Below are 26,400 nucleotides of genomic sequence, written 5' to 3' on the forward strand. Positions count from 1 at the left end.
ACTTGATATAGATATAGAGTATGAATCTGATTTGACATATTTTACATTTTTCAATTATATTAAAAACCATTTGACTTATTGCAAAAAAAAATTTTTTAACTTTTTTTTTTTAAACTTGTTTTATATGATTATCTTATGTTTGTCATGTGATTAAGAAATAAAAAATAAGGTTAAAGAACTTGTTATAACTAAAAAAAATGTTTCTGTGTGTTTATCAGACATGTGCCAAACCTAAAATTAAAGGTTTATATGATAAGCACCATAATACCGTGATTTTGTACCTTTTGTAGGCCAAATCAAAGTGCAGAACCAACATGCAGGAAGCCATTTTGTTGACAATATACCCATCAAATAGGAAATTATATACAGAGGACCCAGGTAGACCCTCACAACTGTGAGTCAAGGTCAGTAAGGCAAAGTACCTCATAATTTGAACTTTTATGCCATTGCAACGTTAGATGTCAAATGGTTTAACCCCAAGAAAATGTAATATTTGTGCAAAAAAAAAAAAAAAAAAAAAAAAAAATTGGGAAAAAAATGCAATGTAATTATTGAGTACACTCACATGTATTGAAGGTCTAAGTACTTTACCACATTTTTGTGGCCTTTCTACATTTTTAGAATCATTAAGGTCAAAACTTTTGTTTAAAATGTTATGAAAAGTTTTTCTAAATGTATGTAGCCAATGTGAAAACAAATTTCTATTGACTTTCTATGACTAAAATGCATTTTAAACGGTTTTCTTGGACATTCTTAATTGTCATTGACACAACTATATCTACAGTGCACACTTAACCCTATATATACACTACTGGTCAAAAGTTTTGAAACACTTGACTGAAATGTTTCTCATGATCTTAAAAATCTTTTGATCTGAAGGTGTATGCCTAAATGTTTTAAATTAGTTTTGTAGAAAAAAATATAATTGTGCCACCATATTAATTTATTTCATTATAAAACTAAAATTTAATTAAAAAAAAATAAATAAAAATAAAACATTTTTGAAATTGATGACTTGGACCAAATAATAAAGAAAAGCAGCCAATAAGTGTCCAACATAGATGGGAACTCCTTCAATACTGTTTAAAAAGCATCCCAGGGTGATACCTCAAGAAGTTGGTAGAGAAAATGTCAAGAGTACATGTCTGCAAATTCTAGGCAAAGGGTGACTACTTTGAAGATGCTAAAATATAACACAGTTTTGATTTATTTAGGATTTTGTTTAGTCACAACATAATTCCCATAGTTCCATTTATGTTATTCCATAGTTTTGATGACTTTACTATTATTCTAAAATGTGAAGAAAAAAAATTATAATAAAGAATGAGTAAGTGTTTCAAAACTTTTGACCGGCAGTGTGTATATAGTATATATATATATATATATATATATATATATATATATATATATATATATATATATTCTGTGAAAATGTTGTATACAGTCATCAGACAAAGCTTGGCACATAAAACATTTGTGCAATGTAGCCACAACACAAAATGTATATTCTGTTTTGTGGCCAGCCACACACACACACGGAAGAAAGGAATCTTTGTTAGCAACAACAGTAAATAATATTTATTCTATTTCTGAAGATGATAAAGTACAGTACAGAACAGTACATGTTTGGTAATCCTAAGCACAGTCTTCCTGATGCGAGTGGAAATGGCACACATACACTGAACTTGCTTTTGACAATACTGGACATTGTTTACAACAAGTAACACATGGAGGTCACACTTTGACATTGATAAAGCCGAATACGTGCCACAAAATATGTTATCACACCTGTTATTTATTTAAAAATGTCATATAATGTCTATTACACTTGATTGTAACTGATTCTAACAACAGTAATGGGTACAAAGAGGGGATGCACAAATTATTCATAGAGACCTCACAGTAACATAAGGCTTAGTATTGGGACTCTTGGTGTTGTGCTTCTATAGTCCCTGCGCATATGTACTGTACATATGTGCGTTGCGAGCACTGTATGCAGAGGCACAAAAAACATATATGCAAGGTATGCAATGCATAGGGGAGTGCCAGCGGCTCACTAAAGGTGGTGCAGTCATCACCCAACCCCCCCCACCCCCAAGCTTGACAGATACATGGGGCACAAACTGTAGTTTTGCATACCCACTCGGAAATGTGTAGTTGCGCCCCTGACTGTATGTATAATGATTCCAATACATACATTCATGTTCTATCCATTTTTCTGCAATAGATTCAGCTCCAACTACTATCCATACTTTTTTAGCAGACTATTTTAGTTTTAGGTCTGCTGTGTATTTTTTGGCTTTTTTAAAATTATAAATGTTACAAAATTTTGTAACATTAACTTTGACTATCTACCATTGTCTGAATTTTTGTCAATAGCATCTAACTGCCAGCGATGATGTCATAGTAATATCTGCATGCTGAATTGTGATTGTTCTTTATTTTAAACATCCAGGTAACATGTTTTGTTAATGGAAAGTGAAGTCAAATGAGAAAATGAGTTAATCGCTCTACAATTTTACCAAAAATATTATTCTTTTACTCGATTGCAAGCACTGGTATTTTCTGGAGGAACTGCAAATCTAGTTAAGGTAATGAACCACAGTGTCCATTAAAATGTTCTGTCACACCTTTTTCACATTGATTCGTAAGACTAGCTTAGAAATTTAACAGCCAGTCTCTCTTCAGCCAAAGTACATAATTACACACCAGGATATCTTCACACTTTTGTGCATGTCTGTATACATGTGCTTATAGAAAGCCAGAATGTGCTGTTCTGCATGAGTTTGCTATGTGTGCTAGGGTTGTGTGCAGATGCTATGGAGCTGTTCACTCATTATGTAAATTTGTAGACTAACCCAGAAGGCTAATTCAGCATGATTTCTCTCAGGAATATATAAAGGGTTTTTAGAATAGCGGTTTTCAATATATACAGTGCATTCAGAAAATATTCAGACCCCTTAATTTTTTCACATTTTGATAAGTTGCAGCCTTATGTTAAAATGCTTTAAATTATTTTTTTCCCACATAATGACAAAGCAAAAACCTGATTTTTGATAATTTTGCAAATTTATTACAAAAAAACCCTGAAATATCACATTGACAAAATTATTCAGACCCTTTGCTGTGACACTTGAAATTTAGCTCAGGTGCATCCCATTTCTTTGGATCATCTTTGAGATTTTTCTACACATTGATTGGAGTCCACCTGTGGCAAATTCAATTGATTGGACATGATTTGGAAAGGCACACACCTGTCTATATAAGGTCTCACAGCTGAAAATGCATATTAGAGCAAAAACCAAGTCATGAGGTCAAAGTAACTGCCTGCAGAGCTCAGAGACAGGATTGTGTCGAGGCACAGATCTGGGGAAGGCTACAAAACTATTTTGGCTGCATTCAAGAGCACAGTGGCCTCTATAACTCTTAAATGGAACAAGTTTGGAACAACCAGGACTCTTCCTAGAGCTGGCCGCCTGGCCAAACTCAGCAATTGGGGTAGAAGGACCTTGGTAATAGAGGTGACCAAGAACCCGATGGTCACTCTGGCTGAGCTCCAGAGATCATGTGTGGAGATGGGAGAAACTTGCAGAAGGACAACCATCACTGCAACACTCCACCGATCTGGGCTTTATGGCAGAGTGGCCAGACGGAAGCCTCTCCTCAGTGCAAGACACATAAAAATGCACCTAAATGACCCTCAGACTGTGAGAAACAAGATTCTCTGGTCTGATAAAATGAACATTGAATTGTTTGGCCTCAATTCCATTCCTCAATTCCTCATCACCTGTGCAATACCATCTCAACGGTGAAGCATGGTGGTGGTAGCATCATGCTGTAGGGGTGTTTATCAGCGGCAGGGACTGGGGGACTGGTCAGGGTTGAAGGAAAGCTGAATGCAGCAAAATACAGAGATATCCTTAACGTAAACCTGGTCCAGAACATTCAGGACCTCAGACTTGGCCGAAGGTTTACATTCTAACAGGACAATGACCCTAAGCACACAGCCAAGACAACGCAAGAGTGGCTTAGGGACAACTCTGTGAATGTCTTTGAGTGGCCCAGCCAGAGCCCGGACTTGAACCCAATTGAACATCTCTGGAGAGACCTTAAAACGGCTGTCCACCAACAGTCCCCATCAAACCTGACAGAGCTTGAGAGGAACTGCAGAGAAGGATGGATGAAAGTCCCCAAATCCAGGTGTGCAAGCTTGTCACATCATACCCGAAATGACTTGAGGCTGTAATTCAAAGGTGCTTCAACTAAGTACTGAGTTCAGGGTCTGACTACTTATGTCAATGAGATATTTTAATTTTTTCTCTTTAATACATTTGCAAAGTTATAAAAAATCTGTTTTTTGCTTTGTCATTATGTGGTATGGAGTGTAGATTGATGTAAAAAAATGATAATTTAAAGCATTTAACATAAGGCTGCAACATAACAAAATATGAAACAAATGAAGGGGTCTGAATAGTTTCTGAATGCGCTATAAGTCAAATAAGGTCTGTAAGGTTAACATTTCTTGAAGAATTTTTCATTTTTTTAAAATTAATATATAACATACTGTATAGCAGGGGTGTAAAGTAATTGAGTAAAAATACAGTACTTAAGTATTATCCTTAAGTATTATTTTTTGGTTTTGTACTTTACTTGAGTGAAATTTAAATGGAATACTTGTACTTTTACTTAATTACATTTCCAAAGAAAAAATAGTACGTTTTACTCCTTACAATTTTATTTAAACTTGATAATTTCTCTAAATTTTTGCAGATAATTTTCTTTCGACTTAATGGACTGAAGCCGCATTTTCACTGCATCCGACAAACGCATGGTGGCTGTGTGGAGTTCTGACCATCTGCAGAGGCGGAATTTTAAGCTTCTAATACATTTAAATATTTGTGCGACTAGACCGTATGTGACGGCCTGACTGAATGTGATGAACTCATTTAAAATTATGAGCACGAAGTGAGAAACACTGACGGTTTTTGTCCTAAACTCTATTGTAAACACATGCTACTTCTACAGACTGGACAGTTAAGAAGTAAGAAATTATCATTCATGTTGCAAATATATATATATATATATATATATATATATATATATATATATATATATATATACACACACACACAAAAGTCTTTTGTAATTAAATGTGCACGTTATTTATTTCTACAATTGCCATATTTAAATCATATCTATGAATTTTTACTTCCTATTTGCTGAATTATTGTTGTTGTTAGGCAACTATTAATTATAATAATAACTATAAAACCAGCAATGATAATGATGATAATAATGATAATAAAAATAATGGAATCTAAGTTAATATTAAATATGAATTATATTGAATTCATCCATCTGCTCAACAGCAAGGTTTGGTAGCAAACCTCAGAAAACAATTCACAAAACCAACAACATTACTAACTTTCTCCAAAGCTTATTTTGATTTTTTTTTTTATCTTTCTCTATGTCTCAAGGAGCTGGGTGCTCTGACATCACAATTCGTGAGTGTCTTCTCCCATGCGTGACTGTGACAACATTTTTGCTAAATAAAATTATGTGGTTCATTACATGTAATGCGCCAGTTCCAAAGTGAAATGTCCACTGTGTGACACTTAAAGTGAGTGAAATATTATCCCGAAAAGACTCATACCCCAGTTCTTTATGTCAAAAGTGCAACACTCTATCAGTTGAGCTACCACGCAGTTTGATCACACTTAAACAAGCTTGTAAATGTAGTTGGTTATGTAATGCAAACATTAAAATTAGTCATGTGCAATAGTTAAGGTGTTATATGTCATAAGATTGCATTATGTGAGGAACAGAGCAAAAAGTAAGTGTTTATGAAATGACAATCTGCCGTTTTACTCGTGATTTGAGTGAAAGGGGATAAAAGTCGTTGTTTTAGCACCTCTAGTGTACATTCCACCAGGAAATTGCCGTGTTACGTACAACAGACCACATAAAAATAATTTTTGCAAAAATGTTGTTATTGTAACAATTCTTTGACCAGGTTGCGAATGCCACTGGGGGAGAAGTCGTCAGAGACAGTAAAAAGGCGACTTTCAAACCAATCGAATTTAACAACATCCTCTCTTGCGTAATCTCCTCTCTTAATTTCATTCTAACTAGGAAAAGTTGCTTTTTACTTTTTTATTACTGAAGTACAATTTAATGTGAATACTTGTATATTTTGGCTAGATACTTGGACTTTTAATTGAGTACAATTTTCACTCAGTATCCATACATTCACTTAAGTATAATTTCTGAGTGCTTTTTACACCCCTGCTGTATAGTAAAAAAAACATTAACAATAACTAATACTAACAGTACATTTTTATTACAATAATTAAAAAAAAATCCATTGGAAATTCCAGAGGGAACCCACGACTCAAAAATGTTCTTCTGGATTCTTCTGGATTTTAAGCTCTATTTTTGCAAATTAAATTTAATATTTTATTTTTCAGTTTTTGCAGAGGAAGTGCTTTGTGCTTTGTTCTTTGTGGACAAAATTTGATCTTGGATTGTTGATACAGTAATGTTCACTGTGCTCTTTTTAGTTCTCATGTGCTATTCACAGTTATTGCCAATGTTTATATGTTTTTGAGTGTCTAACACACAGTTGCCTGTCACACCTGGGTTTGAGTCGAGTATGTTACAGGCTTTAATGCGTGTACATTTCTATGTAACACATGTGTTCGAAGAATTTAGCGTGCAGATGCACATTAGAATGGGCATGTGGGTAACACCAAAGCACATAAAGGGCACATGAAAGTGGCTAGAGGAGATCAGAATTTCAAAGGAAACACCCTCTTCTTCATTTTTTTTTTTTTTTTGTATCTTTTTCTCTATGTCTTTCTCTTGGCCATGCTGGATCGCAGCATCAGTGTGCACTCTTGCGGGACTTCGGGGTTGTCAACCATGCGCCGCCATAGCCTCTGCTCATCTCCATAGGAATCGTTCCAATCAACTTCCTTCCCATAACTCAGACCTGCAGGTCACAAACAGGTCAGTTACCTGCTCTGTGTGCAAGACCCAAACTTGGAGTTCCTAGCTATGTTACTTAAAGGGGCCACATTGTGGAAAACAGGATCTTTCTTGGTCTTTTAAAATAAAAGAGGTCAGTCTACTATGTAAACATTGTCTTATAGTTCACAACGCAAAGCTCCCACCTCATTGCACCCAGACCATTATTGAAACTAGCCTGCAAAAACGGCACAAAAATACATGACTGTCTAGATTCTGAAATGTTAGAATATACAAATAAAAACAGTAAAATGGACTAGAAATTTTAATACACAGTAAGTAACTATTTTCACATGTGAAGAGGTAAGCCAATCACAACAGAGGTAATTTCATATATAAGTGCTTAAAGTAAAGTAGAGTGGCAAAAACAGTCTGTTTAATTCTAAAACAAATGGGGTATTTACACTTGGTCACTTCATGCATTTTTACTGATCGGATTGCTATCCGATTGATTAAGCACATTCCAATTCCACATTCCATTCCACCAAACGGATATAAATCCTATCTTCAATTCCTGCGCTATATGCAAATAAAACAGGCTTCATATGTGATTATGCTCATTTCGGGCAGTGAATTTAAAAGATGTGTTCCCTATCTGTCACTCACTCGAAGTTGTGTCGATGTAGTGACACTAGGGGTCACTCTTGGGAGCCCGAGACACCTCTGGTCTTTGATAAAAGGCCAATGAAAATTGCCGAGTGGTATTTGCATGCCACTCCCCCGGACATACGGGTATAAAAGGAGCTGGTATGCAACCACTCATTCAGATTTTCTCTTTGGAGCTGAACGGTCATGCTCACTGAGCTGAATTCCCACAACTGTTCATTCACCTCTGCTGGATCTGATGCTGCATTTCAGCGGCTTCTCCCTCCTCTGCACTGGTGCACTGCAGAGAATGCCCCTGGGCCCTTCGGCAGAAATAAGAGTATATTTCTCTAAAAGAGCGGCACACACGGAACATCTTTTTAAAGACACGTCTTTTTAAAGATGCCTTTCCTTTGTGTGTTATTCCTGGTTGCGCTCGTTATCTCTCGCCTTCTGACGGTCACGATCACTGTCTTTCATGTCTGGGCACTGCTCATGCGGAGACAGCATTCGTGGATGGGTCATGTACTCATTGCGAGAACATGTCCATGGCAATAATGCGGTCACGGCTTACCTTCGAAAGAAAGCAGGCCACCCCAGAGGCTCCCCGCCTTGGTCCTTCTACCCACGGGTATGAGGCCAGCGCAGCTAGCACTGGGGGCGATTTGGGGACCCCAATGGGACAGCCTCCGCCGGGTAACCCTCCGCGGACCTCCCATTCCCCAGCACACTCGTCTGCCCCGATCGGGCTTCCGGATGAGTCCGCCGGCTCGTCTCGTTCGACCTCTTATTCGGAGCCCGCGAAAGTGATGAGCTCTCGAGCACAGCATCGGAGAGCGGGCTCATCCAGTCGGACGCAGAAGCCTCAGCTGGGCTCCTCCCTTTGGGTGTGGTCGCCCAGTCACAGGCTGACGCGGAGATGACGACATGCTTTCCCGGGCAGCCGCAAGCGTCGGGCTAGAGTGGAACCCTCTGCTCTCCCCTGAACCCTCGCGGCTCAATGATTGGTTCCTGGGCTCACCGCGCCACTCAAAGCCACGCCCCCATTCCTTTCTTTCCGGAAGTGCATGAAGAACTGACAAGGTCGTGGGAGGCACTTTTTACTGCCCGGTCCCGATCATTCAGCTTCCAAGGGCTATTCGGCAATCCCCCCGGTGGATAAAGGCGCTATGCCCGCAGAGCGCCGCCACCTGGCACGTGTGCCCAAAGCTCCCGTCCAAGGCCTGCAGGTTTACGTCATCTCTGATGGCCAAGGCCTACGGTGCCGCTGGACAAGCCGCCTCTGCCCTGCACTCCATGGCTCTCCTGCAAGTCCGCCAAGGCGCTAAAGGAACTACACAAGGGTAGTTCCGCCCCGGGATTGATGCAGGAGCTGCACTCTGTGACCGACCTCGTTCTCCGGGTGACGAAGGTCACGGTGCGGTCTCTCGGGCGGGCGATGTCCACCTTGGTGGTCCAGGAGTGCCACGTTTGTCTCAACCTGGTCGAGATGGGAGAGGCCGACAAGGCACGGTTCCTTGCTGCCCCCATTTCCCAAGTTGGCCAGTCCGACGACACCGAGGACTTTGCAGAGCAGTTCTCAGCAGCAGACGGAGGGTATCCGGCACATGCTGCCCCGGCGCGGCTCAAGATCCCAACCCCGTCTGCTCATCGCCAAGGGCGTCCCCCTGTGGTGACTGCACTGGCTCCGCCTCAGCCCGCCCCTGCGGCCCAGCCCCAGCGTGAAGCCCACCGCAGGAAGCAGACGCCACCCGTCTCGCGGCCACCAAGAACCGGCGAAAGGCTTCGAAGCGCCCCTGAGATGGGCGACCCAGGGACGATGAAACCTGCTGCTCTGGAGCTGGTAAGCAGACCACTCCATCCCCCGGTCGAGGGCCAGGAGGAGAATCTTTTGTTACCTTTGCATTTAATTGCGCTGCATGCTCAAGTGGCTGCAGTACCCAAGAGTTCAGCAAGAGCGGTTTCCTTGTTCCCTGGGTCACGTATTCGGTGTGCACAGCCATCATCATGACCACGTCCACCACTCTATTTGGCAGGTTTGGCGCTCCAGTGGCGGTCTCCCCGCCCCTGAACGCCCAGCTGTGGCACAAATCTGCCCCTGATGTGACAGTCTCTATAGGTCACGAGGACAGGCCTCTTCCTCCCCCATCCCAGGCTGTTCCAGGGGTGTCCACAAGGAGCCAGGTAAGTACTTCGATGTCCATGAACTCAACACGGCCACGCCATAGTGTGACACCTCAAGCTCCGCCCCGCCACGAGGCTCCACCTGCCGGTACGTCCTCCGACGTTGTCCCTTTGGTCCCCCTTGTGCGGAACTTGGATGCGTGGCTTGTGCTTTCCAATCCGTCGCGATGGCTGGTCCGGACCGTCCAACTCGGCTACGCGATTCAGTTCACCAGGCGTCCGCCCAGGTTCAACGGTATCCACTTCACCTTGGTGAAGGACGAAAACGCTGCTACCTTGCACGCGGAGATCGCCACCCTCCTACGGAATGGTGTGATAGAACCTGTCCCTCCGGCCGAGATGAAGAAGGGGTTTTACAGCCCTTACTTCATCATACCGAAAAAAGGCGGTGGGTTGCGGCCAATCATGGACCTGTGAGTACTGAGCCGGGCTTTTCACAGATTCCCGTTCAAGATGCTGACGCAAAAACGCATTTTGGCGAGCATCTGGCATCAAGATTGGTTTGCGGCAGTAGACCTGAAGGACGTGTACTTTCATGTCTCGATTCTACCTCGACACAGACCCTTCCTGCGGTTTGCTTCCTGCGAGGGTCAGGCGTATCAGTACAAGGTCCTCCCTTTCGGCCTGTCCTTGTCCCCTCGCGTCTTCACGAAGGTCGCAGAGGCAGCTCTTGCCCCATTAAGGGAAGTGGGCATTCGCATTCTCAACTATCTCGACGATTGGCTAATCCTAGCTCACTCTCGAGACATGTTGTGTGCACACAGGGACTTGGTGCTCTCGCACCTCAGCCGATTAGGGCTTCAGGTCAACTGGGAAAAGAGCAAGCTCCTCCTGGTTCAGAGCATCTCTTTTCTCGGTTTGGAGTTGGCCTCAGTCTCATTGACAGTGCACCTCACAAACAAGCACGCACAGTCGGTGCTGACCTGTTTGAAGGCATTCAAACAGAAAACAGTGGTTCCACTGAAACTCTTTCAGAGGCTCCTGGGGCATATGGCATCCTCAGCGGTGGCCACCCCACTCGGGTTGATGCATATGAGACTGCTTCAGCACTGGCTTCAGACTCGAGTCCCAAGATTGGCATGGCGCCACGGGACACATCGCTTGGCCATCACGCCGGTCTGTCACTGTCTCTTCAGCCCTTGGACCGACCTCTTGTTTCTATGGGCAGGTGTTCCCCTAGAGCAGGTCTCCAGGCGCGTCGTGGTCATGACAGATGCCTCCAAAACAGGCTGAGGCGCTGTTTGCAATGGGCCACCGGCTTATGGATGGGCCCGCGGCTGCGTTGACACATCAACTGCCTCGAGTTGTTGGCAATTCTGCTCACCCTGCGGAGGTTCCAGCCGTTGATCCAGGGTAAGCACGTGTTAGTTCGGATAGACAACACGGCAAGGGTAGCATATGTCAACTGCCAAGGCAGTCTGCTCTCTCCCAACTTGCCTGCCGTCTCCTCCTCTGGAGTAAGCAGCACTTCAAGTCGCTGTGAGCCACTCATATCCTGGGCGACCTCAACACTGCAGCGGACTCGCTGTCACGGCAGGTTACCCTCAGGGGAGAGTGGAGACTCCACCCTCAGGTGGTCCAGCTGATTTGGAGTGATTCGGACAGGCACAGGTAGACCTGTTCGCCTCCCAAGAATCCTCCCACTGCCCACTCTGGTACGCCCTGACCGAGGCAGCACTCGGCATAGATGCGCTGGCACACAGCTGGCCCCCTGCCCTGTGCAAATATGCATTTCCACCAGTGAGACTACATGCACAGACTCTGCACAAGGTCAGGGAGGACTGGTAGCACCCTACTGGCCCACCCAGATGTGGTTCTCGGACCTCACGCTCCTCGCGACAGCCCCCCCGGCGAATTCCCCTGAGGAAGGACCTTCTTTCTCAGGGACGGGGCACCATCTGGCACCCGCAACCAGACCTCTGGAAGCTCCATGTCTGGCCCCTGGATGGGACGCGAAAGACCTAAGCGGTCTGCCACCCGCGGTAGTAGACATGATCACTCAGGCTATGGCCCCCTCTACGAGGCGCCTGTATGCCTTTAAGTGGCATCTGTTCGCTAAGTGGTGTTCTTCCCAACGGGAAGACCCCCAGAGATGCGCAGTCGGATCGGTGCTTTCCTTCCTACAGGAGAGGTTGGAAGGGCAGCTGTCCCCTTCCACCTTGAAGGTGTACGTTGCTGCTAGAGCAGCACACCACGACACAGTGGACGGTAAGTCCTTAGGGAAGCACGACCTGATCATCAGGTTCCTGAGAGGCGCCAGGAGGCTGAACCCCTCCAGACCACGCCTTGCTCCCTCATGGGACCTCTCTGTAGTTCTTCAGGGTCTACAGAGAGCCCCCTTTGAGCCTTTGCAGTCAGCTGAGCTTAAGGAACTCTCCTTGAAGACTGCCCTCCTGACAGCGCTCACTTCCATCAAGAGAGTAGGAGACCTGCAAGCATTCTCTGTCAGCGAAACGTGCCTGGAGTTCGGTCCGAGCTACTCTCACGTGATCTTGAGACCCCGACCGGGCTATGTGTCCAAGGTTCCCACGACCACTTTTTAGGGACCAGGTGGTGAACCTGCGAGCGCTGCCCCAGGAGAAGGCAGACCCAGCCCTGTCGTTGCTGTGTCCGGTGCGTGCTTTACGCATCTATTTGGATCGCACGCAGAGCTTTAGGATCTCTGAGCAGCTCTTTGTCTGCTTTGGTGCACAGCAGAAAGGAAGCGCTGTCTCCAAGCAGAGGATCGCCCACTGGCTCATTGACGCCATAGCTATGGCATATCATGCCCAGGACGTGCCGCCCCCGGTAGGGCTAAGAGCCCATTCTACCAGGGGTGTAGCGGCCTCCTGGGCCCTGGCCAGGGGTGCCTCTCTAACAGACATTTGCAAAGCAGCGGGCTGGGCAACACCCAACACCTTTGCAAGGTTCTACAACCTCCGGGTGGAACCGGTTTCATCCCAGCTAGTGGCATGCAATACAAGCAGATAAGCCCGTGATAGCCGGCCGGGTGTATTGCTTGCACATAGTGCCTTTCACCTCTTCTGAGCTGAAGACGTGCACCATTAATTCCCAGTAGTGTTCACAAACTATGTTCCCTGGTTGACTTCCTCCGAGCCCTGTGGCAGTCAAGATTTTGGAGAGACTCGCTGCTGGCCCAATACATATGCTAACTAAGAGCCCTGTTCTGGGGTAGGTGCTCCGCATGTGGCGGTTCCCTGTAAGGTAACCCCATGCGATGTAAATCTTCCGCTAATTCGTTTCCCTGTTGGCAAACTACTTCCTTGGGCAGAGCCCCCTCTGCCACAGTCTCCATGTTTGTAGTAACTCCACCCCCGTTGGGTAGGATCTACCATGAGACTTCTCCACATGGTCGGCAAGACCATGTAACATATTTTCCACTTGAATATCCCCCAGTGTATGTTCTATGTTCCCTGGTTGACTTCCTCCGAGCCCTGTGGCAGTCGAGTTTTTGGAGAGACTCGCTGCTGGCCCAGTACACGTGCTAACTAAGAGCCCTGTTCTGGGGTAGTTGTCTGCCCGTCACACACCACCAGTTCATGTAACACAGTTCAGCCAGTTGCGGCGTTTTGTATAGGGACCCCTAGTGTCACTACATCGACACAATGTCGAGTGAGTGACAGATAGGGAACGTCATGGTTACCTGCTTAACCTCTGTTCCCTGATGGAGGGAAGGAGACGTTGTGTCCCTCCTGCCACAATGTTGAACTACCCGCTGAAATGGCCGGACCTTGTCTCGGCTCCTCAGCATAAAACCTGAATGAGTGGTTGCATACCAGCTCCTTTTATACCCGTATGTCCGGGGGAGTAGCATGCAAATACCACTTGCCAATTTTCATTGGCCTTTTATCAAAGACCAGAGGTGTCTCGGGCTCCCAAGAGTGACCCCTAGTGTCACTACATCGACACAACGTCTCGTTCCCTCCATCAGGGAATGGAGGTTACGCAAGTAACCATGACGTTGCCCCGTGCGGTTATCTGTGTGTGTGTGTGTGTGTGAGTGCATTTCCCCCTCTGGGCTTCTCGTAGTAGGTAAGGCATGAAGAGCTTCAGCTGCGCTTATTGTCAGTGTTTAGTTTCAGTTTCAGTCTCAAACCACCTCCGGAGGTAAGGGGTTTGAGTGATCGGATTTAAATTCATCTCGCTTCTATCTTGGAAGACATTTACACTTGGTCTTTTCATGATCGGATAGCTATCCGATCAGTGAAAACGCATGAAGTGACCAAGTGTAAATACCCCCAAAAGTATAACTGTTTTGGTCCAAGAAACCTTGACTAACATTATAAGTGAAAAATAAAAAAAAAATAAAATATATATATATATATATATATAAGTGTAGAACACGGCCCTTTTAAAGTGAAACAAATGACTTTGAGTTTTTCTTTATTTTCATTAAAGAAATTAATGAAAGGAGGAAAAAAGAAAAAAAGAGCTAATCATTCAGTGTATTTGTAATGGTAAATTAGTTTAGCCTGAATATAAAATCCTTTGTGCTGCACCAAATAATGCTTCGTGCATCATTGATGATTGTTTAAGGGAACAATTAAAAAGAACATTACAGTGGAAATAATATTCAAGTGCAATTGGGACAGAACGATTATCTTAATTTGATTTAAAGAACATTTAATTGTGAAGCACTGTGTCAGATCTTTCCTAGTAATGTGGAAATAAAATGTAAAATATATCTGCAAGCTGCAATTAGCGTAGTCCAGCGAGTACAGGAATTTACCCTAAAGAAGTAGATGAGATGGACATAGTGACTTCTGTGTTAATAATTGAAAGCTCATCCTCCAGCTTTTGCTTTGCTTTCTCTGTATTCTCACTACAATTTATCAGTAGACTTATCCCTGCTATAACTTGAGGATTATGTGTGGTTGACTTTTGTCAATTCATATTCCTTGGCCATTTTTCCCAGAGAAATATCTAGATTTGTAATGTGTAAGGGATGTCCTAACATGAACTGACAAACAGTAGAGAGAGAAAGAGAGGAGCTCACCTGTCCCTGCGCCAAGACGCACCCCACCTAGGAAGACATTGCTGGTGAATGGTTCTCTGTCCCACACGGTCAGTTCCAGACATACGCTGTCTAGATCGCTGTGCTGCAGGCCACAGTATGTGAAGGTGTGATTCCAGTGAGGGTTCACTGTGCGCTTCACCACAGCTGTCTTGTGCTTTGTGCTTTTCTTGTCATCAGGCAGCAGGTATCTGATGTGCAAACAGAAAACCAGGAGTGTGAGTCTGTTTTGTGTGTATGAATGAGCAATCCAAGCAAAGCAATCTGCTGACCCTTTGACAAACGAATCAGAAGACCCTCCTTTGACGGCCGTCAGGTTTTTGGCCTCTTTCACCAGCAGCTCCACCATTCCTCCATTAGGAAGAGTGATGGTCTTCTTCTTTCCTTTCAGAAAACCCTTCTTCACTAAGATGGACATAAGACCAGAGAGAGAGAGAGAGAGAGAGAGACAGAGAGAGAGAGAGAGAGAGAGCGCTTGATCATATGCTTCATTTGTTGATTTAGTCAAGTCATTTTTATTTGTATAGCGCCTTTCTCAACACACATCGTTTCAAGGCAGCTTTACAGAAAATCATGCATTAACAGTAAGCAGAAACAAGAAGCTTAAAAAAGCCTTTGTTGATATTCTGCACTTGACATTCTTGCGTTATAGTGACTTTATGGTGATTTTAGTGTGGTTCCAAACCCGTACAATTTTCTTTCTGCTGTGGAACACAAAAAGAGATAAAAAAAAAAATGAGATTATGGCAAGATGGCCAGTGAATAACAACTTAAATTTAGTTCTGTTTCTCACACAAAGCTATCTTATGGCTGGTCAAAAGATGTGGAATATAGTGCACAGGTCATAGGACTACATTTATGGTGTTTTTTTGTACATCTTGAAGCTTGACAACCACTGGTCACTATATGCTTTCATTAAGAGAGGAAAAGCAGTGTGAACATTTTTCTTAATTTCTCCTTTTTTGCCACAGAACAAAGCCATACAGGTTTGGAAAGACAAGAGGATAAGTAAATGATGACAGAATTTTATTTCTTCCTCAAAGTAAAATAGGAAATTAACCTAACTGTAAGCTGTTTACAGTTTCCAAGCAACATAATGGTCAAAGATTATTCAATAAATATTAGAATGTATATATATATATATATGACATATACAGTGATGTGAAAAAGTATTTGCTAATTTCTTGATTAACATTTTTATTGATTCATATATATAACAAAGAAAAGCAAAACATATATACACAGAATCAACATTTAACCCCCACTATTACCCCTCCCCCACCCAATCCCCAACCCCACCCTGACCCTCAACATCATCCCTGTGGTCACACATGATTATAGACACACAAAAAAACTAAAATATAAAAAACAAAAATATTATAATAATCACACATAATTAAAACTACTCTCTCAAGAGCCCTCCAAAAATGCCAAATAGCTGCCCCATTTCCCATCAAATGAATCCCAATTCTCCAGCCTTCTACATGACACTTCTTCGAAAGCTGCCACCCTCCCCATCTCCGTGCACCATTCTTGAAATGAGGGTGCTCCAGCGCACTTCCATCCCCTTAAAACAATTTGTCTGCCGATCATAACACTGGTTAGGACCCAATTTTTTATGTGTTTATCCCCTATATTGATGACCGCCTCATTGCCTAAAATACAGAGTCTGGGGCAAAATGAAATCTGAGTGCCCAATACATCACACATAAAACTCTTAACCTAAACCAAAATTCTTGGATCTTAACACACCACCAAAAAACATGGGTTGTGTCTCCATCTTCTGATTGGCATCGCCAGCAGGTGGGTGTGCCTTTAAGACCAAGCCTATACAATCTAGAGGGGGTCCAATAGAATCAATGTAAAATCTTGAATTGCATAAGGTGCACCCTTGCATCTCTAGATGCAGACTTGACATTTTTTAGAATCCTAGCCCACACTCCCTCCTCCAATACCAACTTTAAACCTTTCTCCCATAATCTCTTGACAGAAGTTAAAGCTCCGTCCCCCAGACACTGAATTAGCAGGGAGTAATACACTGATTCCTCATGACCTTTTCCAAAAGCTGTAATCACCACTCCAAGTATCTGCCGCTTTAGGGGGGTGTATGCTACTCCCAAAAATAGTACAGAGCAGGTGGCACAGCTGTAAATACCTAAAGAACTGAGATCTGGGAAACACAAAATGTTGAACCAAATTTCCAAAGGATCTCAACACTCCACTCTCATATAGGTCACAGAGTGTATTAACCTCCCTCACAATCCACTCTGACCAGCAGAAAGGGGACTTATTAATACATAATTTTGGGTTCCGCCATATGCTCGAGGAGATTTAAATAAATGTACGAATTAAACACTCTGGACACTTTTGTCCATACCGAATGCAAATGCGAGATAACGGGGTGTAACTTAACTTCTCCAATTAGTTTGATAGAAAGGCTTTGCAATGGCGAAATAGGGGCAAGAACTTCCTGTTCAATACAAAACCAGGGAGGGGCTCTCTCAGGTGAAAGCGACCAATGAGCCAAATGTCTGAGACCGAATGCATAATAATAAAACAAAATCTTGCGTAGGCCTATCCCACCTATGTCAATCGGCCTATGCAACTTACTGAAATGTAATCTGGGACGTTTACCATTCCAAATGAAGGGCTTCACTATGCTATCAAATTACTTGAAATAAGAGAGGGGGACATCTATAGGGAGAGACTGTAGCAGGTAGCTGAATTTTGGAATACAATTAATTTTAATAACATTAACCTTCTCAATCATAGATAAATGTAAACCGAAACGAAAACCTTTTTATTAAAATTTGCTGGGAATAAAATACCCAAATACTTAATGCCCTGTTTGGGCCACTGGAAGGCGCCCGGCTGAAAAGCCGTTACAGGCAGTACGCTGTCTTCGGATTTAGACCAATTAACTCTGTATCCTGAGAATTTAGAAAAGGAATTAATATTTCTGTGGAGGCAAGGCATAGATCTAGTAGGGTCAGAGACGAATAATAAAATATCATCTGCATAAAGCAAAAGCTTATGTGCAACACCTCCCGCCACCACCCCTGGAAAATCATCCTCATTTCTTATCGTGGCTGCTAATGGTTCCAGGCAAGACAGAACAATAATGGGGAAAGAGGGCAAACCTGCCGGGTGCCCCTATCCAGAGTAAAATAATCTGAAATTAATCCATTCATTGTACCGCCGCTACCGGGTGTCTATAAAGTAACTTAATCCAACCAATAAAAGTATTCCCGAACCCATACATTTCCAAAATCTTAAAAATACCATATCAAACGCCTTTTCAGCATCAAGTGAGATGGCAGCGACCGGAGTCTGATCATTCGGCACTGACCACATGATATTTATGAAACGCCTCATGTTATCAGAAGAGCTATGGCCCGAATAAACCCCACCTGATCTATATGTATAAGAAATGTCATAACTTTACTAAATTGGTTAGCCAAAATTTGACAATATTTTAACTTCTAGCTGGATCAGGGAAATTGGATGGACACTCGCTTGGATCTTTGTCCTTTTTAAGAATCAGACTGATCCGGGCTTGCGCCATGGTTGGCGGAAGCTTTCCATTCTTTTTTATTTGTATTTTTTTAAATAAATTGTTTTGCTTTAGGGGGCTTACACACTTTTGCTTCACTATGATCAAGGACTGAGTCCATCAAAAGATTAAAGTCTCCTCCCAATATTATATCATGAGGGGTGCCAGCAGCTTGCAACATCCCTTCGAGATCTATAAAACAGCCCTGATCATCAACGTTAGGTGTGTAAATATTAGCCAAAATAAGACTTTGCCCCTGAATTTCTGCTAAAACAATAATGACTCTTCCTAATTTACCTATAATCTGTTTGAGACATTTGAATTGTAGATGCTTATTGATATGCTTATCAGTGTAATGACTCCCCTGCTCTTACTTGAGCCAGCACTAAAGAAAACATGTCCACTCCATATCTTCCCAAATTTTTCAGCTTCCTGCGGGGAAAGATGTGTTTCTTGAAGAAACACTATATCATATTTCTTACGCTTAAGAAGAGAAATAGCCTTCCTTCTTTTTATAACAAACAGAAAAAAAAAACGTGCACATTAACCCTGCGCACGACAGCGCCAACTGGCGTCCATACCTCTAAACTCAAACAGTCCATGTACGCCTACGAGAGCCCCCGCAACAACTTTGCCGTCAGATTGCTCAAGTCCGGTGTTTCTATACAAATTTTGTGAGACTGAATTACACAATAAAAGATAATCTATAAAACAAACTCCAGCCAATAGGAGGCATAAGCACAAAGAACATGCAGATTCATCCACAAAACTGTCCTGAAGGAGTGTTACTCCTCAAAACAAACTCCAGCCGCTAGGCGGAACCAGCACAAAAAGAAACAAAAAAGGTGCTCAGTTTCCTTGTACAGTCAAGTGAATGTTCAGTGAGTCGGTCCACTTGGCTGCAATGTGAGTACCACAAAATTACTTACTCCATTGACTTTATGAAGGACATCGCTTGCTGGGGACATGTGAATGTTTTACGGCCATCCTTAGCATCTATTCTCAGTTTGGCTGGGAACATCAGTGCAAAAGCGAACTTCCGTTGATGTAAGAGTTTCTTGCATTCCTTGAATCGATCACGTTTCTCTCTTGTTGAATTCACAAATACTGGGAACAATAAAATGCTGTGGTTCTTCCAAGAAAGCCTTCCTTTACTCCTCGCCTCGCGTAACACGAGATCTTTATCGGATGATCTCAGGAATTTGGCCAGAATTTATCGGGGCCTGTCTCCCTCAGCGGATCGCCGAGCCAGAACCCTGTGAGCTCGCTTGATTTCTAGCTTATGGCCTGTTATGTCGAGCAGACTCGGAAAGAGCCCATCCAGGAATTTCACCATATCCTGACCCTCTTCGGCCTCAGAAATTCCAACAATACAGACGTTATTCCGCCGACTATGGTTCTCCAAGTCCTCCAACTTCTCCCAAACAAGCTCCAAATCCCCCTTAGTTGCTAGCGGATTAGCAGATAATACCCTTTCCGATGACTCCAGATAATCGATCCGTTTCTCAACATCCCCCAGTCTTGTAACCACCTCAGTGAATTTTACATCAATGGGAGTGATCGATCGACGTATTACAGCAAGATCCTCCAAGTCGTCAATGACCTTCATCAGCATTGCCGACATGTTCAACATTTCTCACCAAATTTCCCTAATTTCTCCGACCAAATCGACTCCCAGGCTCTGGGCCTCCACTGGGGTGTCAACTTGAGCACGTAAGTGTCTTTTAATGTCTCCAGAACCTGAGGATTTTGAATTCTTGGACATATTGTCCTCCTAGAACAGTTATGGAACAGAGTGTATCGAATCTCACCGGTTTATGATATTAATAGTGTTAAAACTAGCAAAGTGCGCAGAGCTCGCCATTCACATGACTGAACCTCGCATGACGTCACGTGACTCCCTCGATTTCTTCTATTTTTGTATATTTTTCATACTAAATTGTTTTAAATCTTCAAATGAGATATGACATAAAACAAAGCCAACCTGAGTAAACACAGAATACAGTTTGCAAATCTATATTTTTTTTATTGAAGCAAAAAAGTTAACCAACACCTATATCACCCATGTGAAAAACTAACTGGCCCCTTAAACTTAATAGCTGGTTGTGCCACCTTTAGCAGCAACAACTGCAACCAAATGCTTCCAATAACTGGAGATTAGTTGCTTTAGTTAAGCCATATTGGAGGGTTTTCAAGCATGAACTGCCCGTTTAAGGTCCTGCCACAGCATCTCAATCGGGTTCAAGTCAGGACATTGACTAGGCCACTCCAAAACTTTAATTTTCTTCTTTTGAGCCATTCAGAGATGGACTTACTCCTATGCTTTGGATCATTGACTTGCTGCATAATCCAGTTGCGCTTAAGCTTCAACTCATGGACTGATGACCAGACATTCTCCCTTAGGATTTTCTTGTAAAGAGCAGAATTAATGTTTCCCTCAATTATTGCAAGTTGCCCTGGCCCTGAAGCAGCAAAGCATCCCCATACCATCATACTACCACCACCATGCTTGACCGTAGGTATGATGTTCTTTTTGTGGAATTCTGTGTTTGATGTATGCCAGATGAACAGTTCCACTTTTGACTCATCAGTCCACAGAACATTCTCCCAAAAGGATTGGGGATCATCAAGGTGCGTTTTGGCAAAATTCAGACATGCCTTTATGTTTTTCTGGGTTAGCAGTGGTTTTTGCCTTGCCACTCTTGCATGGATGTCATTTTTGGCCATTGTCTTTCTGATAGTGGAGTCAGGAACAGTGACCTTTATTGATGTGAGAGAGGCCCGCAGTTCCTTGGATGTTGTCCTTGGCTTTTTTGTGACTTCCTGGATGAGTCGTCACTGTGCTCTTGGAGGAATTTGGAAGGTCAGCCACTTCTGGGAAGGTTCACTAATGTGCAGAGTTTTCTCCATTTGGAGATAATGGCTCTCACTGTGGTTCTTTGGATTCCAAGAGCCTTTGAAATAGCTTTGTAACCCTTCCCAGACTGATGTATTTCAATCATCTTTTTCCTCATCATTTCTGGAATTCTTTTGACCTTGGCATAATGTGCTACTGGGTGAGACCTTTTAGCCAACTTCATGCTGCTGAAAAAGTTATATTTAAGTGTTGATTTGATTGAACAGGGCTGGCAGTAGTCAGGCCTGTGTCTAGTATAGCTGAACCCCATTATGAAGGCAGTTTCATAGATTTGGGGATTTAGTAACTAAATACTTTTTCACACAGGCCCAGTTTTTGCTTCAATAAATAACATTATCATTTAAAAAGTGTAGTTTGGGTTTACTCTGATTGCCTTTGTTATATGTTAGATTTTGTTTGAATTTTGGAAACAATTTTGTATGATAAACAGGAGAATTCAGGATATATATATATATATTATAATTACCATAACAAATAAAAGTGTAAAATTAATTTCATTTAAAAAAAAAATTATTAATTAAAAATGGATTTTTTTAAGCTGTTTTTCAGTGTCTTTCCAATAGTTCTGATCATTTATATAAATCATACCTTGCACTTGGTCCAGAGGAAGGGAGACATTTCTCTCTGCAGGAATGTACTTCAAAACCACCGTCAGTTCCCCTTTATAATGCATCACTGAATCTTCACAAGACTCATTCTGACACACACACGCACACACACACATTTCAGAATAATTGTACACACATCAGCACATTTCTTAATCTCACTTATCGTAACTGTGTAAAAAATTGTGAAATACTTCTCTGTGTAAGCTGTTTTAGGTTGTTTACAGCATATGGAAAAGAAGTGGTTACCTCTATCCATAGTGATGTGTGAACTGTCATTTTATTAGAGGTAAGCTGATATTCACAATGTGATTATATTCTCTAGATGTACACTCACTGAGCACTTAATTAGGACTATGGTCCTAATAAAGTGCCTGACGTGGTCTTCTGCTGTTGTAGCCCAGCTGCCTCAAGTTTCGATGTGTTGTGCATTTTGAGATGCTATTCTACTCACTACAATTGTACAGAATGGTTATATGAGTCACTGTAGCCTTTCTGTCAGCTTGAACCAGTCTTGCTATTCTCCGTTGACCTCTCTCATCAACAAGGTGTTTCTGTCTGCAGAACTGCCACTCACTGGATGTTTTTTGTATTTGGCACAATTCTCAGTAAACACTACAGACTGTTGTGTGTAAAATCCCAGAAGATCACCAGTTACAGAAATACTCAAACCAGCCCGTCTGGCACCAACAATCATGCCATGGTCGAAATCACTGAGATCCCATTTTTCCCCATGCTGATGGTTGATGTGAACATTAACTGAAGCTCCTGACCCAAATATGCAGGATTTTATGCATTGCACTGCTGCCACACGATTGGATCATTAGATAATCGCATGAATATGTAGGTGTACAGGTGTTCCTAATAAAGTGCTCAGTGAGTATTTAATATTCCCAAAACAAATTTATCATGTCATATAATTGTAGTTCAAAATAAAGTATTTAAAATATATGCCTGTGTGTTCAGCTCACCCTGGGCTGCAGGGCGAACCACTCCTCAATCTGATTGTCAAACTCCCAGGAGTCAAATGTGAGCTCTGTCTCCCCCAGGAACTTATTGTGTCCAAAGCGATCATGATGCCAAACAGACACCTGCAGTGTGCGTGTCTCCAGCTGAGAGTGACTGACCACATACTGCATAAAAACAGAGAGAGACAAATGAGTGCCTTCTGAATCAATATCTAATTTGCAGATTTATCCTGATACAAATGCTTGTTATGCAGAGAGACGCCTCCTCTTACCCTCAGCTTTTCATTAAACACTGGGTTAGTGGTGTTGTTTTTGATGCTGGTTTTCCTCTTGCTTTGACGGGATTTGTCTGGCAGGAGATAGGTTTTAACATAGCTGCAAAACACACATATGTACACAAAGCCTAGTATTATTATAAGGGCTGTCAAAATAACCACGCTGAATTCAAAATATGAGATTAATTGCATTAAAGGAATAGTTCACCCAAAACAAAAACAAAATTATGGAAATCACCAGGTGGCTGTCAAGCTCTAAAAATTGACAAAGAATTGGCATCATGACTCATGAGCTATATTCGAAGTCTTCAGAAGCCACAGCTTTGTGTGAGCAATAGAGCTAAAATTGTAGCAGTTATTCACTGAAACACTTTGCCTCCACACCTCATTTACACATTTGCATATTAAAAATCCTGCCGCATCACGATCACAAATGCTGTTTGGCATAAAGGATGTCAGACCTGGTTCAAGACTGCAAGTTTGAATATGCACAAGCGCAAATAAGATTTGAAATCTATGGCAGAGGGAAAGATTTCAGAATTCATGTTCAGCCTGTTCCTCACACAAAGATATCATATGGCTTCAGAGGACTTGGAATATATTGCATGAGTTGTATGGACAAATGTTATTGTGCCTTTTGTCCTTTTTGAGCTTGATACCCCCTGGACATTTTCATTGAATGGAAAAAAGCAACATGAACATTCTCACAAAAGGACACAAAATCTCCTTTTGTGTTCCAAGAAGGAAATAAAGTCATAAAGGTTTGGAACAGCATGAGGATGAATTAAGGTTGACAGAATTTGTATTTTGGGTTAATTATTCCTTTAAACCAAAAATAAAAATATTAAGTACAATTAATTATTTTAATCTGCCCTAATAGTTATACAGCTAAGCATCTAATGCTCTGCCAGGGCTCCAAGTGAAGTGTAAAGTAGAGTGGATGTATCGTATGTGTATGTGGTGTGTGGTCTTACGAATCTGTGCGCTGTCTCCTCTCATCTCCGGTTGCTAGGCAGCGGCACTCACAGACTAGCACGTTGAGTGCTCCTGTTTTATAGCAGTAGGAAATGTTGAGCAGGATCTCCCCAGAAACCCGCACGCTGCCATAGTCCCCTGTCTCACTGTACACACTCGTCATACTGTTGATGCTGGTCTGAAGAGCATATAGGGAGAGTGTTAGGCTGTACATATTTTACGCTTGTGTTTGAGTCTATGTAGTATGCGAGCCTCTTCAGTGGTACAGAAAGATGAGTAGAAGCAAACAGAGGAACAGTCAGACAGACCGACAGACAGACCGACAGACAGACAGATACAAAGCACTCACAGTATCAGCATCTGAGTCAGGGACATTAAGGAAACCCCAGTTTCTTTCCGAGGCAGGTGTAGAAGACTAGAATAAAGAAGACAGGAGAAAGAAGAGAGGAGAGAAGATTGATAGCACAAAGGCAAAGCTGGAAAGGCAGTTGAAAAAACAGAGCAGAGAAGAAAAGAACACGAAAAACTTGGATTGTGTGAAAGAATAGAGATTGCTGAGGCCAAAAAGGATCTTTTTCACTTTTGATTATGTATAGTTGTTTAAAGCAATAGTTCATCCAAAAATCATTTACTCACCCTTTTGTTCTTTCAGATCTGTATGATTTTCCATCTTTAGTGGAACACAAAAGGAAATGTTCGGCATAATTTTCACACTGCTCTTTTCCATTCAACGGAAGTGAATGAGACTGAAGCGCTTCAAAAATGGCAAAAAAGAAAAAAGAAAAGAAATTACCATAAATAAAAATAGTCCATACGACTATATTCCAAGTCATCTGAAGCCATACAAAAGCTTTGCATGAGGAACAGGCTAAAATTTAAGTTGTTTTGCCAAAGCTCTCATATCTCATTCCTGCATGAACATATTTAAACTTGGCGTGTCACTTGAGGTTATGAAATGCTTAAGAACCAGTGGTCTTTGACGTTAAATACTATTCATATTTGAATGTATGCGAACATAAATTAGATTTGAGAGCTATGGCAGAGAAGAACATACTCAGCAAATAACGACTTAAATTTTGGTCTGTTCCTCACACAAATCTATTGTATTATTATATTATATTTCTGAAGACTTGGAATATAGTGCACGCAGAGTCATATGAACTATGTTTTTGGTACTTTTGTGGTTCTTTTTTGCCATTTTGGGAGCTTGACAGCCCCAGTAACTATTCACTTTCATTTTTTGGCAAAGAGCAGCGTGAAAATTCTTCAGAACATCTCCTTTTGTGTTCCACGGAGAAAGAAAGTCATAAAGGTTTAAAACAACATGATGGTGAGTAGATGATGACAGAATTTTCTTTTTTGGGTGAACTTTTCTGCAAAGTCCGCACAGCTGGCCCCCAGTTGGGCTAATCAGCCGAGGTAAGGGATAAGGCCGAGCAGGATGCGGCAGTTTGGGAGAGAGATCCATACGCAGCTGCCGTGTGTGTATTTGTGTTTTGTGCCTTTTTGTTTCATTAAATATTACTTTGACTGTTCAGCCAGTTCCTGCCACCTCCTTGCCCACATTACCTTGTTACAAAAATGAATATTCTCTCATCATTTACTCACACTCATGCCATCCTAGATGTTTTTGACTTCTTCTGCAGAACACAAAGTTTTTTTAGAAAAATATCTCAGCTCTGTAGGTCCAAACAATGCACAAGAATGGTGTCTAGACCTTGAAGGGGTCTACAGATCAATATTTACGTAAAACTTTATCATAAATCTCCACTTTCCCTTTTACTTTCAAAATGTTAAAGTGAAAGTGGAGATTTATAGTAAAAAGGACTTACATATAGATCTGTTTCTCACCCACACCTATCATATCACTTCTGAAGATATGAATTTAACTACTGGAATCTTATGGATTACTTTTATGCTGCCTTTATGTGCTTTTTGGAGCTTCAAAGATCTGGTCACCATTCACTTGTACTGTATGGACCTACAGAGCTGAAATATTCTTCTAAAAATCTTCGTTTGTGTTCTGCAGAAGAAAGAAAGTCATACTCATCTGATATGGCATGAGGGTGAATAAATAAGAGAATTTTCATTTTTGGATGAACTATCCCTTTAAGTCTTGTTTTCGGAGAAATCTAACAAAATTTTGTGAGTTTTAAGCTTAAAACAAGAAAAAACTGTTTGTCAATGAGGTAAGAGAAATAAACTTAATTCAAGGAAAAAAAGTTTCTTTTTGTTATCCCATTGGCAGATTTTATTTTCTTGTTTAAGCAAACAGAAAGTAGACTTAATATCTAATGT

At 42.0% G+C, this 26,400-nt stretch overlaps 1 protein-coding gene across 1 annotated transcript in view; it reads right to left on the bottom strand.

Annotated features, from left to right (window-relative positions):
- Window positions 1-1,564: 1,564 nt before the first annotated feature.
- Window positions 1,565-26,400, bottom strand: part of sytl5 (synaptotagmin-like 5) — a 62,178-nt gene continuing 37,342 nt past the window's right edge. The window contains exons 10-17 of the mRNA XM_051709625.1: window positions 24,452-24,517; window positions 24,102-24,280; window positions 23,125-23,227; window positions 22,856-23,017; window positions 21,868-21,976; window positions 15,082-15,214; window positions 14,792-15,000; window positions 1,565-6,991 (exon numbers count right to left, since the gene is read on the bottom strand). Coding sequence (XP_051565585.1) covers window positions 6,849-6,991; window positions 14,792-15,000; window positions 15,082-15,214; window positions 21,868-21,976; window positions 22,856-23,017; window positions 23,125-23,227; window positions 24,102-24,280; window positions 24,452-24,517 — 1,104 coding nt within the window. The 3' untranslated portion in view covers window positions 1,565-6,848. The remainder of the gene's footprint in view (window positions 6,992-14,791; window positions 15,001-15,081; window positions 15,215-21,867; window positions 21,977-22,855; window positions 23,018-23,124; window positions 23,228-24,101; window positions 24,281-24,451; window positions 24,518-26,400) is intronic.

Source organism: Myxocyprinus asiaticus, chromosome 10 (assembly GCF_019703515.2).
Source record: "Myxocyprinus asiaticus isolate MX2 ecotype Aquarium Trade chromosome 10, UBuf_Myxa_2, whole genome shotgun sequence".
NCBI classification, from domain to species: domain Eukaryota; kingdom Metazoa; phylum Chordata; class Actinopteri; order Cypriniformes; family Catostomidae; genus Myxocyprinus; species Myxocyprinus asiaticus.